Source organism: Camellia sinensis, chromosome 1 (genome assembly GCF_055761805.1).
Source record: "Camellia sinensis isolate YWXY chromosome 1, ASM5576180v1, whole genome shotgun sequence".
NCBI classification, from domain to species: Eukaryota; Viridiplantae; Streptophyta; class Magnoliopsida; order Ericales; family Theaceae; genus Camellia; species Camellia sinensis.
The window spans coordinates 24,240,747-24,252,544 of record NC_138961.1 but is presented as its reverse complement, the minus strand read 5'-3'; the positions used below and the strand labels follow the sequence as shown (position 1 = coordinate 24,252,544).

Here is an 11,798-nt window from a genome sequence, read left to right as displayed (position 1 = left end):
TATACACTAATATATATTTTAGATAGAATCTGGGTAAAATTAATTAATTAATTTATTTATTCATTTATTTTCTTTTAAGAATAATTAAATGCGAGTTCTCACACCTTGCACTTTTGCTCAAATCCTACTTTGATTCATACACAAGTATCAATATCTCTTTTCTGTTACTTCATTTTTAAATCTTTAATAAAATCCAAACATGTGACAAAAATGTGACTACGAAATGAGGGTAAGAGAGGAAAATCATCAATGTTTCTCACCAATACACTTTGTTCTACGTGATAAGCATGTGAGAGTTATAATATATATATATATATATATATAATCGTATGCTGAAAATTAGGATGAAAAAGCAAGAAAATAAGAGCATTTGAAATAATAAAAAAAAATGAGACAAAGAAATTAAAGAGAAATCAAGATGAATAGACAAAAGATTGTGTTATTGTGAAAAACAGAGTTTCGTGATTCTAATTTATGCAAAACCCTATTTAATCTTCTTAATTATTCACAATCTTCGTTTTGTTTTAGTCTAATACAGTCACAATTTGATGTAAATTTTGGGACATAGTATATATTGGTGGAAAATATAGATGATTTTTCCCTCTTACTCTCATGTCGTAGTTACATCTTTGTCACATGATTAGATTCTATTAAAGATTTAAACAATTGAGCAACAAAAATAGGAAATTGAAACTTGTGTAGGGATCAAAGTGAAATTTGATAAAAAATACAGAGGGTTGACTGTCACAATTTCATGAGATCAAAGTGAGATTTGATTAAAAGTACAGAAGATTGACTACTATAATTTTATATGTAGAGGTGAAAGTAAAATTTAAACTAAAATCTAATGGTGCGAAGTATAATTTACCTTATTAATTAAATGTAAGATTACAAATATAAAATTTCAGTAGACAAGTTTAACAAGTAGATTAGTATCATTTGGAAAGAAGGTCCTTACAATTGTCATGTATCTTAAAAAACATTTCTTTTCTTTTTGTTTGGATTTTAGTTTGTTGGCAAGTGATAACTCTCAAAATTTACAAACTATCAATGGACAAACAACCAGTAAAACATGATTATGAAGCACCAATGAAAAAAAAATACTCAAATAACCTAAAAAATATGAAATTATCTTATAGGGCAGTTAGAATCCCAAATACAACCCACAAAGTCACCTCAATAATTTCCCCAAGCAAGTGAAGAGCTGGCGAATCACCGAAAAGGACAAGAACCCATAATTTTCGTCTGTTATTTTCTTTTCTTTTCTTTTCTTTTCTCTCTTTCTCTCTCATCGTTCAGAACAGAGGCGCATATGACATCAACTCTGTTCGACACATCACAAAAAGACTCGTAAAACACTCTCTCACTCTGCTTTCATTTCTCTAAGATTCTCTCAATTAAGGTACGTCAAAAAAAGCCCAACTCTTTTTGATCTGTTTCTCTCTCTATAAAAAAGTACAATTTAGGTTTTGTTTTGTTTTGTTTTGTTTTGTTTGATTTATAGTTCTTTTGAGTAATTGGGTTGTGTTTATTAGGGTTTTATATCGATCTGTATGTGTTTTTTGTGTGTGCAAATGAAGTGGGTATTGATTGAGAGTTGAAATTAATCAGATTCTTTAACTATGGGTGAGCATGATGATGAGACTGTCGTTGTTGATCGGGCTGTAGCTGCTGATGAAACCCTAATGGAGAATTTGGGTGTTGAGGATCGGATCGAGGGGTCTTTGGGTGGGGAAGATGATGGAGGGGAGATAATGGTGGAGGTGGTGGGCTCTGATGTGTTTGTTGATGGGGTTGGTGGTGAGGGGACTGGAGGGGATTGGAATGGGGAGGAGGAGGGTGCTGGTGAGTTGGTGAAAGATGGGTTGGAGAGGGAAATTGAATCTGCTGCCGGTGAGAGCAGTGTAATCAGTAGTTTAGCATCTGAGGAAGTTGGGGCTTTGGGTGGTCAAGTAGTGGAATCTAGAACTGACACTCGGATTGAAGGTGTCGAGGAAGTTGCAGGCTTATTGGATGAGCAAACCCATGTTGATGCGGAGAAAGTTGACCCCACAGTGAATGAGGGCTTGGGTGGCAGAGGGGGTGATGCCAGTGTTGTTTCAGATTCTCACAGAGCTGAAAATTTGCATGATGAAGCTCAGAATGCTGGAATTGAGACTGGGTTGGGAGGTTCCTTAACAATTTCAAGATCATCATGTGAACAAAGTGAAGTTGTTGCGGAGAGAGCCGTGGCTACGGCTACTGAGGAGAGTTTGGAGAGAGGGTCGGTTGATGAGGGTGTGGAGAGGGAACTGGAATCTGTTGACGGCGAGGGTGGTGAAATCGGTGGTTTAGCATTGCAGGAAGTTGGGGCTTTGGGTGGTGAAGTCTTGGAAGCTAGAATTGAAACTCGGATTGAAGGTTTCCAGGAAATTGCAAGCTCATCGGATCGACAAACCCAAGTTGCTGCTGAGGAAGTTCCCTTGGGGGTGAATGAGGAGGGTATTGAGAGAGGTGAGCAGTTGGATGGCAGAGGGGGTGATGCCAGTGGTGTTTTAGATTCTAACAGAGCCAGTATTATGCATGATGAAGCTCAGAATTCTGGAACTGAGACTAGGTTGGGAGGTTCTTTAGCAGTTTCATCTTGTGAACAAAGTGAAGTTCTTGCGGAGAAAGTTATGGCCACGGCTACCGAGGAGAGTTTGGATAGAGGATTGGTTGAGGAGGGACTGGAGAATGATATGAAGTCTGTTGAGGGAAGGGATGATGCACCGGATGTCTTGCCATCCCAAAGAGGTGGCATTTTGGTTGATGAATTATGGAATCCTGGAATTGGTGCTGCAGCTGTATGTTCTTCCACTGTTGCACAATCCTCGAATATGCTAACACCAATTGTTACAGAGGAAGTTCCAGGTGGTGGTGTTAAGGAGGGGAATTTAACTTGTTCGGGAAACAGTCAAAGTTCAGTGCCTGAAACAGTTTCTGTGGGAAGAGACAAAGATTCAAATGGCGAATCTTTGAATCGACAAGTTGAAGTTGATGTTGGTGGGGAAGTTGCGGTAATGAACAAGGAAGAGATTTTGCATCCAAAGGACAATTTATGTTGTTTGGTAGAGGATCAGGAGATGCAGGTTGAGACAGCTGGTGAGAATACTGAAAATCAAGGTGATTTGCATACTGATTTTGTATCCTCCTCTGATCCAACTATGGCTGTTACTGGTAGCGAAGTTACGGCAGTTGATGACAAGGTTGCTTTTACTCCTAATGTTGGAGCACCCAATAATGTGGGTGGGGTTGGAGTTGATGCTGTAGAAGTTGGTGTTGTATGTACAGATTCAGGATCTTACATCGAACAATCCCAAGTTGCAGCAGACTATTCGGTAGTCAATGACAGCAAGATTTCAACTTCCAGCAGTGTAACCCTGGCTGGTGGTGGAACAGAAACTTTGACGACTGAAAACAGGGTGCCCACTGATTCTGATGAGAACCTTGCTCTTGTAGAAAATGAAGAGTTGAAAGTCGGTAGTGTGGGTGGGGGCTCTGAAAGGGATGCTGCTGTATGTACTGAGCCACAGTCTTGTTATGAACAAACCAATGTTGTCAATGGCAATGAAGTTTCAGTGATGGACAGCAAGGTCTCAAATTCTGAAGTGGAAATTCCAACAACTGATGATATGGATAGGACTGTAGCTTGTTCAGAAGATGATCACAATATGAAGTGTGAGGTGACGTGTGAAATTGCTGGAAAAGATGGTCATGTGCTTGCAGATCCAGAATCCTCAAACGAACAAGCTTGTGTTACTGAAATAAGGGAAGTTGCAGCCACGGATGTTGAAGAGGTATTGAATATTGAAGGTGAAGTGGCAGGAGATGATGCTTTCGATGGCAGTTCAGGGAAAGATCAGTACTTGGAGATCAAGAAGGTTGAAAGTGATGTGGTACATAGAGACCTGGAATCATCTGGTGAGCAAACCCAAATTGCTGATAGGAGTGATGTTTTGGTGATAGGCAAGGAGGTCCCCAAGCTTGAAGGTGAAGCTATGATGATAGATGGTGAAGGAGTTTCAAACTTCAAAATTGAAGTTTTCGATGGTGATAAATGTTTACAGAAAGATGAAGAGTTGAACACCCTGACTGTAACTGGAAGCATTGAAAAAGATGGTATTGCACAGGGAAATGCTGAAACATCTGGTGAGCTGATTAGAATTGACAACCCAGTGGAATCTTCAGTTACCGACGGTCAGGGCATTGTTTATGTTCCACCTTGTTCTACTTTTAATGAGAATATATCTCTGTCAGAGACAGCTGAAGATTTGAAGGAAGAGACTTTGGGCAAGACCTCAGTAGAACAACCTTCTGAATGCGTTGATGCTCCTCCAATTGGGGATTGTAGTAGTTCTGTTCAAACATGTTCGGATAGTCTTGAAGACAATACATCCTTGCAAGATGAGAAACAAGAGACAGTAGCCCCACAAGCTGACATACTGACTCAAGATGTAGATGGGAATCAAAGCATGAATATGCTGATTGTTGATGAAAGCTTGACCGAAGGGGTTTGTTCTGCAGCACTTTTAAGCACAGTTGTTGAGGGTACTGCTGCATGTCAAGCTACAGTTACCTGCGCTTCTATTCATAATGGGAGTGACCCCGTCTCGTCTTCTGTTAATGACTCTATGGGCTTCTTGCCAGATGAACATCAAAATTTGGAAGTTCATATGGTAAGCAGTGACATTTCTCTACAAAATGGAAATCAAGCCATTGCTACTAGTGTTTCTGGTGCAGTAAATACTGATGAAGTGGTAAATCCTGAAGCAAAAGGTGAATTCTACAAGGCCAATGAACATGTTTCTGAAGGGCAAGTCTTGAACAAATCTATGGTGGGAAGTCTGGTTGTAGATTTGGATAACTATCTCAACAAAGATGGGGAATGGAAGCCACAAGATGATTCTGCCCAGGAAAATTCTTCACTGCCAGATGAGTCTCAATTCATGAGAGATGATGTTCAAGCAATGGGAGGCAATGTGGGACATGAATTCTCAGAGTGCTTAGATGGGAGTGCACCTGGTGTAGGGCAGGAAGTAGAAGTTCAAGAACAATATACTGATTCCGAGCAGGTAGATCCATATGAAGGTCAAGAAATAGAAACTGGAGAACAAGCTGCTGATCATGAAGAGGCAAAATGTGTTGAGGATAAAAGCTCAAAACAAACAACTCTGAAGCCTGGAAGCTTTGCAAAAGCGCACCAACAGCATTATCTGCTGCCGCCAGAAAGTGATGGTGAGTTTTCTGTGTCCGACTTAGTCTGGGGTAAAGTGAGGAGCCATCCCTGGTGGCCTGGACAAATATTTGATCCTGTAGATGCATCAGAAAAGGCAATGAAACATCATAAAAAGGACAGCTTTCTGGTAGCATATTTTGGAGATCGAACTTTTGCTTGGAATGAAGCATCTCTCTTAAAGCCATTTTGGACAAATTTCTCCCAAATAGAGAAGCAGAGCAATTCAGAAACATTCCAAAATGCTGTCAGCTGTGCCTTGGAAGAGGTTTCTAGACGGGTGGAGTTGGGGCTGGCTTGCTCTTGCATACCAAAAGATGCCTATGACAATATTGAATCTCAGATTGTTGAAAACACTGGGATCTGTGAGGAATCAAGTAGAAGATATGGTGTGGACAAATCTACAGGGGTGAGTTCCTTTAAACCTGGTAATCTTCTAGAGTATATAAGAGCATTAGCACAGTCCCCGTCTGCTGGGGCTGATCGACTGGAGCTTCTTGTTGCAAAGGCTCAGTTGTTGGCTTTCAGTCGGTTAAAGGGTTATTGTCGGCTGCCTGAATTCCAGTTTTGTGGAGAGTTGTTGGAGAATAATGCAGATAGTTCACAGTTGGGTGAAGTGATTGACCATGCACCCAATGGTGAGCAAATCTTTTCCAGCAAGGGGAGGTTAACAAATGAAAACAGGTCTTCCCATAAGCGTAAACACAATCTTAAGGATATGTACCCTAGGAAGAAAGAGAGAAGCATGTCAGAATTAATAGGTGATGAGGCATCTTCTCCAGATGGTGAAGATGGGTCAGATTGGAAAGATTCAAGTATGTCCGGTAAGAAACGGAAGGGTATTGATTTCATTTCTGATGCCTCAGAGATGCAAGATAAGAGAATTAGCTTTTATGCTGCGAAAGTGTCTACTACTGCAACTCCAATTCCTAAGCCATCATTTAAGGTTGGTGAATGCATTCGTAGAGTAGCAAGCCAACTGACTGGGTCCCCATTAATTCTGAAATCTAACAGTGGAAAGTTTCAAAAGGTTGATGGAAGCAGTGAGCCACCTGTCGGGTTCGATTTGCAGACTCCTGATAATTCCCAAGGAGGAAGGATGGTTCTCCCAATGGAATACTCATCTTTGGATGAGATGCTATCACAACTTCACTTGGCTGCTGAGGATCCTAGGAAGGGACGTGACTTCTTGACTACCATTATTACTTTCTTCTCTGGTTTTAGAAATTCAATTAGTTTGGGTCATTATTCTGGGAGGCAGAATTCAGCCACTGGGAAACAAGGAGGTGGTAGAAAGAGAAAAGCATCTCATGGCATTATTGGTTCTCCCGAAGATTTTGAATTTGACGACGTGAATGACTCCTACTGGACGGACAGGATTATCCAAAACAATTCTGAAGAGCAACCATCAGGGGACGGTCAGAACAGAGAAGGAGAATATCAGCTCATGGCCTTTGATCCAGATAAACCCGTTAAATCAAACCGTAGGTCTTACTCTAGAAAGCGATATTCTAATGGAAACCATGAAATGGCCATGGAGGAACCAATGGGGTATATTGAAGAGAGAAGGCAAGAAAATTTACCAACAGAACTTATACTGAACTTCTCTGAGGGAGATTATATTCCTTCTGAAGTGAATCTAAATAAAATATTTAGACGGTTTGGGCCTCTAAAGGAATCCGAAACTGAAGTTGATCTGGAGACTAGTCGTGCCAGAGTGGTTTTTAAGAAGTGTTCGGATGCAGAAGTTGCTTTCAGTAGTGCTGGAAAATTCAACATTTTTGGGCAAACGATAGTTAATTACGAGCTCAGCTATTCACCGTCAATCTCATTCAAAAGCTTGCCCCTTCTAACATCACAAGGCCAGGAGGATGCGACTTGATATCCCTGTTTCAGGAACTGTTCTGGTAAAATTATTTCATCCTTTTATACACGCAAATTATTTTGGCATTTATACTTTTTGGTCTTATATACATGATTATATAAGGTAAAAGAGCTGTATACATGTAAAATATGGAATCCATCAAAAAATAAATCAATATATTGAATGTAATTGAGTGTCCACCATCTTTTTAAAGCTTGCGTTTTTCATAAAATCATATGTTATATGAATTTCATATTGCACTTCCTATGCAAAAAGTGGAACAAATAATATGCAAATATATTTGTTTATCAATAGAAAGTAAGATCGAAAACATGAACTAACTGGGTTGTCCTAGTTGGCCAGGTCTATGACTTTCATAAAGGAGGTAATTAGTTCAAACCTCAAGCAGTAGACCAATAGTAAATGTTCCATTCCCTACTGCCCTTGAGGCTATAATTACTTGGTATATGTGGGACCTGGTGGGGTAGGAGACTACATGTACCTGGGGGATTAGTTGGGGTGAAGCCCCAGACACCATCATGAACCAAAAAAGAAAAAGAAAATAAAAAACCATGACAGAATTGTACAGTATTAGTTGGAGAGACTCTGGTTACACAACTCAGATAAATGGTTCTAAATGTATTAAAACATAGGACAAAAGAAATAGACATTCAAGAATTGGGTAGTGGAAGTTAAAAGGTGAAATTTAGGTGCTTTTCAAGAATAAATTATCGAATGAAGGAAATGAAATTTAAATGAAAAAAACCGAAGCAATGAAAATATGTCAAGAAGAGCAAGAAAGGTCCTTGGAGAATGTGTAGCAACTAGCAGGCCATCATCTACTGAAATCTCATGGTGGAATGAAGAGGTTTAGAGATCAGTTGGTTTAAAAATGACCCATCATGCTCGGAAAAATAAAGGACCCATCATAAGCTTCACATTAAGGGATGATGGAAAATTTAAAAATTTTCTTTCCAAGCTCTATGAAATAGATTAGTACTAACTGCCCAATGTGAAAAGCCAAAATATTCTGATAAAGGCGTTCCTCAGTAATATCAGCATGACTCTCAAAGTCAGGTGCGTTGGCAATACCAAACCAAATATGACAAGCAGTGGTGTCCTGAGCTAAGCCATGGCTAAACCTTGGAAATCTTAATTCCATAATGCTTTTCAAAACCTTTTAGCCATTAAGGTGTAATTATCTAAAATTGAAGCTAAAATAATGTAGGACACGATGCATGGGAGACATTTATAAAGTATATAATCTTTTTTGTTTATTATATGTCATATATATGAATATATCATTCTAAGACAATAAATAAATGCAATATAACACTAATATCTATAAATTGACATTATTTTTCTTTTATCATCGTATTTTAAATTATTTTGTTCAAACTTATAATTAGCTTTGTGTGTGTCTAATAAATGGACACGTGTGTTGAAGCAATGGACATGTGTGTTCTCCAAGTGTCCGAATTTAAGTTCTTTTTTAAAAAAATAGGACACATTTAGATGAGCGTCTGACGCGTGTCAGGAAATTGTCCGAACTTTTTTTAAAGTGTCCATGAATACAAAAGATTTAGAGAAAGATATATATAAAAATGATAGGATAAGGGAGAGGAAGGTAGGGATTTTAATTATATCAAGGCCACGTTTGTTTGTTGGATAAGATTACATGAGATTACAACACAGGTAGGACTAATAGTCCTGGGATACAGAATTCAGGGATTAGATTGTGGGGCTGCTGGGTTGGAGTTCATTATACAGCTGGGTTGTTTTTCTTTTTATTTTTTCCCTTTATTTTTTTTTTCCTTTTTGGCTCTGACTGGGGGGTGGAGGTTGGGAGGTCAGGTTTGAGAGGCTTACATGGTTGCTCTACCACATTGGTCCTCTGCATTTTGGTCCTTCCTTTACAAGATTAATGTTTATGGTTGCTCTGATGTTTATTTAAATTTAAAGGATTCAATCCTGGAGTCTGGAGTTGAATCTTCCAAGGTTAAAAATTGACCGACCTTGTACTTTTTCCAAATAAAATGGAGCATTGTGATATCCGTGACAAAGAAGATATGGAGAAAGACTTTGCTTGGACTCATCTTTGTCCACTACATCTTGTAGATGTGTCAGAAAAATAACAGGGAGCTAAACTACCTAAGTTTCTTGTGGTCTTGTTGCCATCTTTTTATAATGCGCCAAATTTGTTTATAAACTATTTCTTTTTGTTGTTGCTTGATTTTTATATCTGATATAATGTCTTTCTAATGATTGGTTTGTACTGTGGTTTACAGGGGTTGGATAGAATGCTGAATAATGAAAACAGTGCCAACATCCTTTGCCAAACGGGTTTCTGAAGAAGGTAACCGGACTCCAATATATCTGGTTATCTAAAATTTCTAAATTTCTCTGTTTGTTACTCCATAGGTTTTGTATTTTAACTAGATGCATGAAGTCATACTCTACTCACATTGTTCGCTTAGTGTGATGTTATTGTTGTTTACTGGCCAACCCTCGAAATTTATATCACGATGACTGTTGAGGTTCTTATTGATTACAGAACCATGATTCCTATTTTTTGTTGCTTATAGATCATAGTTATATGCGTCAAATGAATGGTATTTCTCTGTGTGTTGGTACCATGAAAGAGGATTATGCTTCTGTCCTTCAGGCGAGGATTCGTAGCGTTTGCCATTCAGATTCGTAAAGTTATGTCGAGTATGGATGTTAATGATATGAGTTTTGCCTTGTGATATGCCCATTCTTTCTGGTTGGAAGTATTAGCTTGTAAGCTGTACCTGTATGGAACATTTGTTCGTGCCATTATTTGTAGAGGTTTCCATTTATGATCAATTCTTCAAATTTCTTGCTATTGCTTGGAAAAGAAAACATTTGTGACTGGATGTGGAACTACACTCAACTGAAATACTGGAGAATAATGGATTGCAATACTTTTTTTTTTTTTTTTTTAAAAGACTGCTTTTAATTCCATGTTTGTGGGCTGGGGCTGGATAATAGTCCTCATTTCTAGGTTTTTGATTGAGAAAATAAAATTCAAGTTTATGCATGAATGATGTTTAGGCCAAGTTTGGCATGTCTTGAAAAAGACAAAAAGTCAAAAAGTCACTATTCTCTTTAAGTCACATCATCTTATTTAAGTCACATCACCTCTCTAACATATCATTTCAAACCCAACCCAAACTCAACACATATTTCACAAAAAGTCAAAAAGTGCATGTATTTAGATCATTTCAAAAAAATCCCTTAATTGTGCGTGATTAATCAGTGTGTTTGGTTTGAGTTTTTTGGTTTTCATATTTTTTTGTTTTTAGTGAATATTTTTAAAATTTTAAACATTTTTTTTTATTTTTTTAGATGCACTTTATTTTGATGTATCTAAAAAGTAAAAAAATTTATAAAAAAATATTTTTAAAAATTAATAAATGCATAAAAATATAAAAAATGTACTGAATTTTTATTTATTTTTATATTCTTGGTATTTAGTAAATTTTTATAAGGTTTTTTCAATTTTTTTTTTTACTTTTTAAGTATATTTATGTTCGGTATGTCTAAAAATTTTAAAAATTGCTCAAACTCTTAAAAAAATTCAATAAAAATAAAAAAACACGAAAAAATAAAAAAATAAAATTTTTTGAAAATATTTTTAAAAAATGAACCAAGCAGTGTTTTTAGTTTATTATTGAACGAACTTACAATCAACATGATGTTTTGAAAAGCAGGATAATTTCTCTTTCATGTAAGAAATTTTAAATTTTACATTTAATAAATTTTTTTCTACACTACTTTTGCTATAAGGAACGAGATATTTTTTCTACACAGGTATAACACTATACCTTACGGTGAGCTTGGATTATCAATTTGAATATAAATTTAGAAAAGGAAAGAGAAGGAAATGGGGAAAAAAATAATTTATATATTTTTTAATGTATAAATTTTAACCATTCATATTTTTTTTATTATAAAATTTTAATTTTTTCAGTCCATCTAATTGAGTAGAATTATAAAATAAAAATTAAAAAAAAAAGAGTCAAAATTTACCTGACAAGTATTTGACATCTCAAAAAATTATTGAAAAAAGTCAATTCTAAAAAACATGCTAAATTCTACTTAACAACTCAAAGTATTTGACATTTCTGGGTGTTCCAATCGAAATGTTGGACCCCATCACGAAAAAAAAAAAAAAAAGAAGCATTTGGGATTGCTCTACTGTCAAATTTATTTATTTTTGCTTTGTTTATTATGTTGGACTCCAAGGTTTTGTCTAAAATTTTGGAGGGAAAAAAAAAATTAAAGTGAAAAATATAACAAAATAATAAATTTGAGCAGTTGGTGATCTATTTTTAAAAATTATAATGTTATTAGGTTTACCGATTTTTATTATATATTTTCAATTTTATTCATCAACACAATGTTAATATTAATGACTTTGACCACTAATATTTATATTTTTAATATAATATCTATCTATGGTTTTGAAAATCGGATTGGACCGGCTAATTGACCAGTTGACCGGCTTAGTTTCCTGTCCAAGTTACCCCACGCAGCTGTTTGTATTGAAAGTTCAATTTGGACCGCTTAAGCAGCCTGTCTATTGAACCATTGGGTTGAAAGCAATATTCCAAAACACTTTTGATTAGGGGTGTTCGCGGTTCGGTTTGGGATGGT

General features: G+C 36.7%; 1 protein-coding gene across 4 annotated transcripts; it reads left to right on the top strand.

The window, feature by feature from the left end:
• The first annotated feature begins 1,056 nt into the window (after nucleotides 1-1,056).
• On the top strand, nucleotides 1,057-9,724 carry LOC114299592 (uncharacterized). 4 transcript variants are annotated; one of them, XM_028244369.2, is made up of 3 exons: nucleotides 1,057-1,402; nucleotides 1,612-7,161; nucleotides 9,407-9,724. In XM_028244369.2, the coding sequence occupies exon 2, from the start codon at nucleotides 1,623-1,625 to the stop codon at nucleotides 7,134-7,136; it is 5,514 nt and encodes a 1,837-aa protein (XP_028100170.2). In that variant the 5' UTR covers nucleotides 1,057-1,402; nucleotides 1,612-1,622; the 3' UTR covers nucleotides 7,137-7,161; nucleotides 9,407-9,724. The 4 variants fall into 4 exon arrangements, with proteins under 4 accessions (XP_028100170.2, XP_028100168.2, XP_028100169.2 ...); XM_028244367.2 differs by having other exon boundaries at nucleotides 1,171-1,402; nucleotides 1,536-7,161; XM_028244368.2 differs by having other exon boundaries at nucleotides 1,192-1,402; nucleotides 1,505-7,161.
• The last annotated feature ends 2,074 nt before the right edge of the window (nucleotides 9,725-11,798 follow it).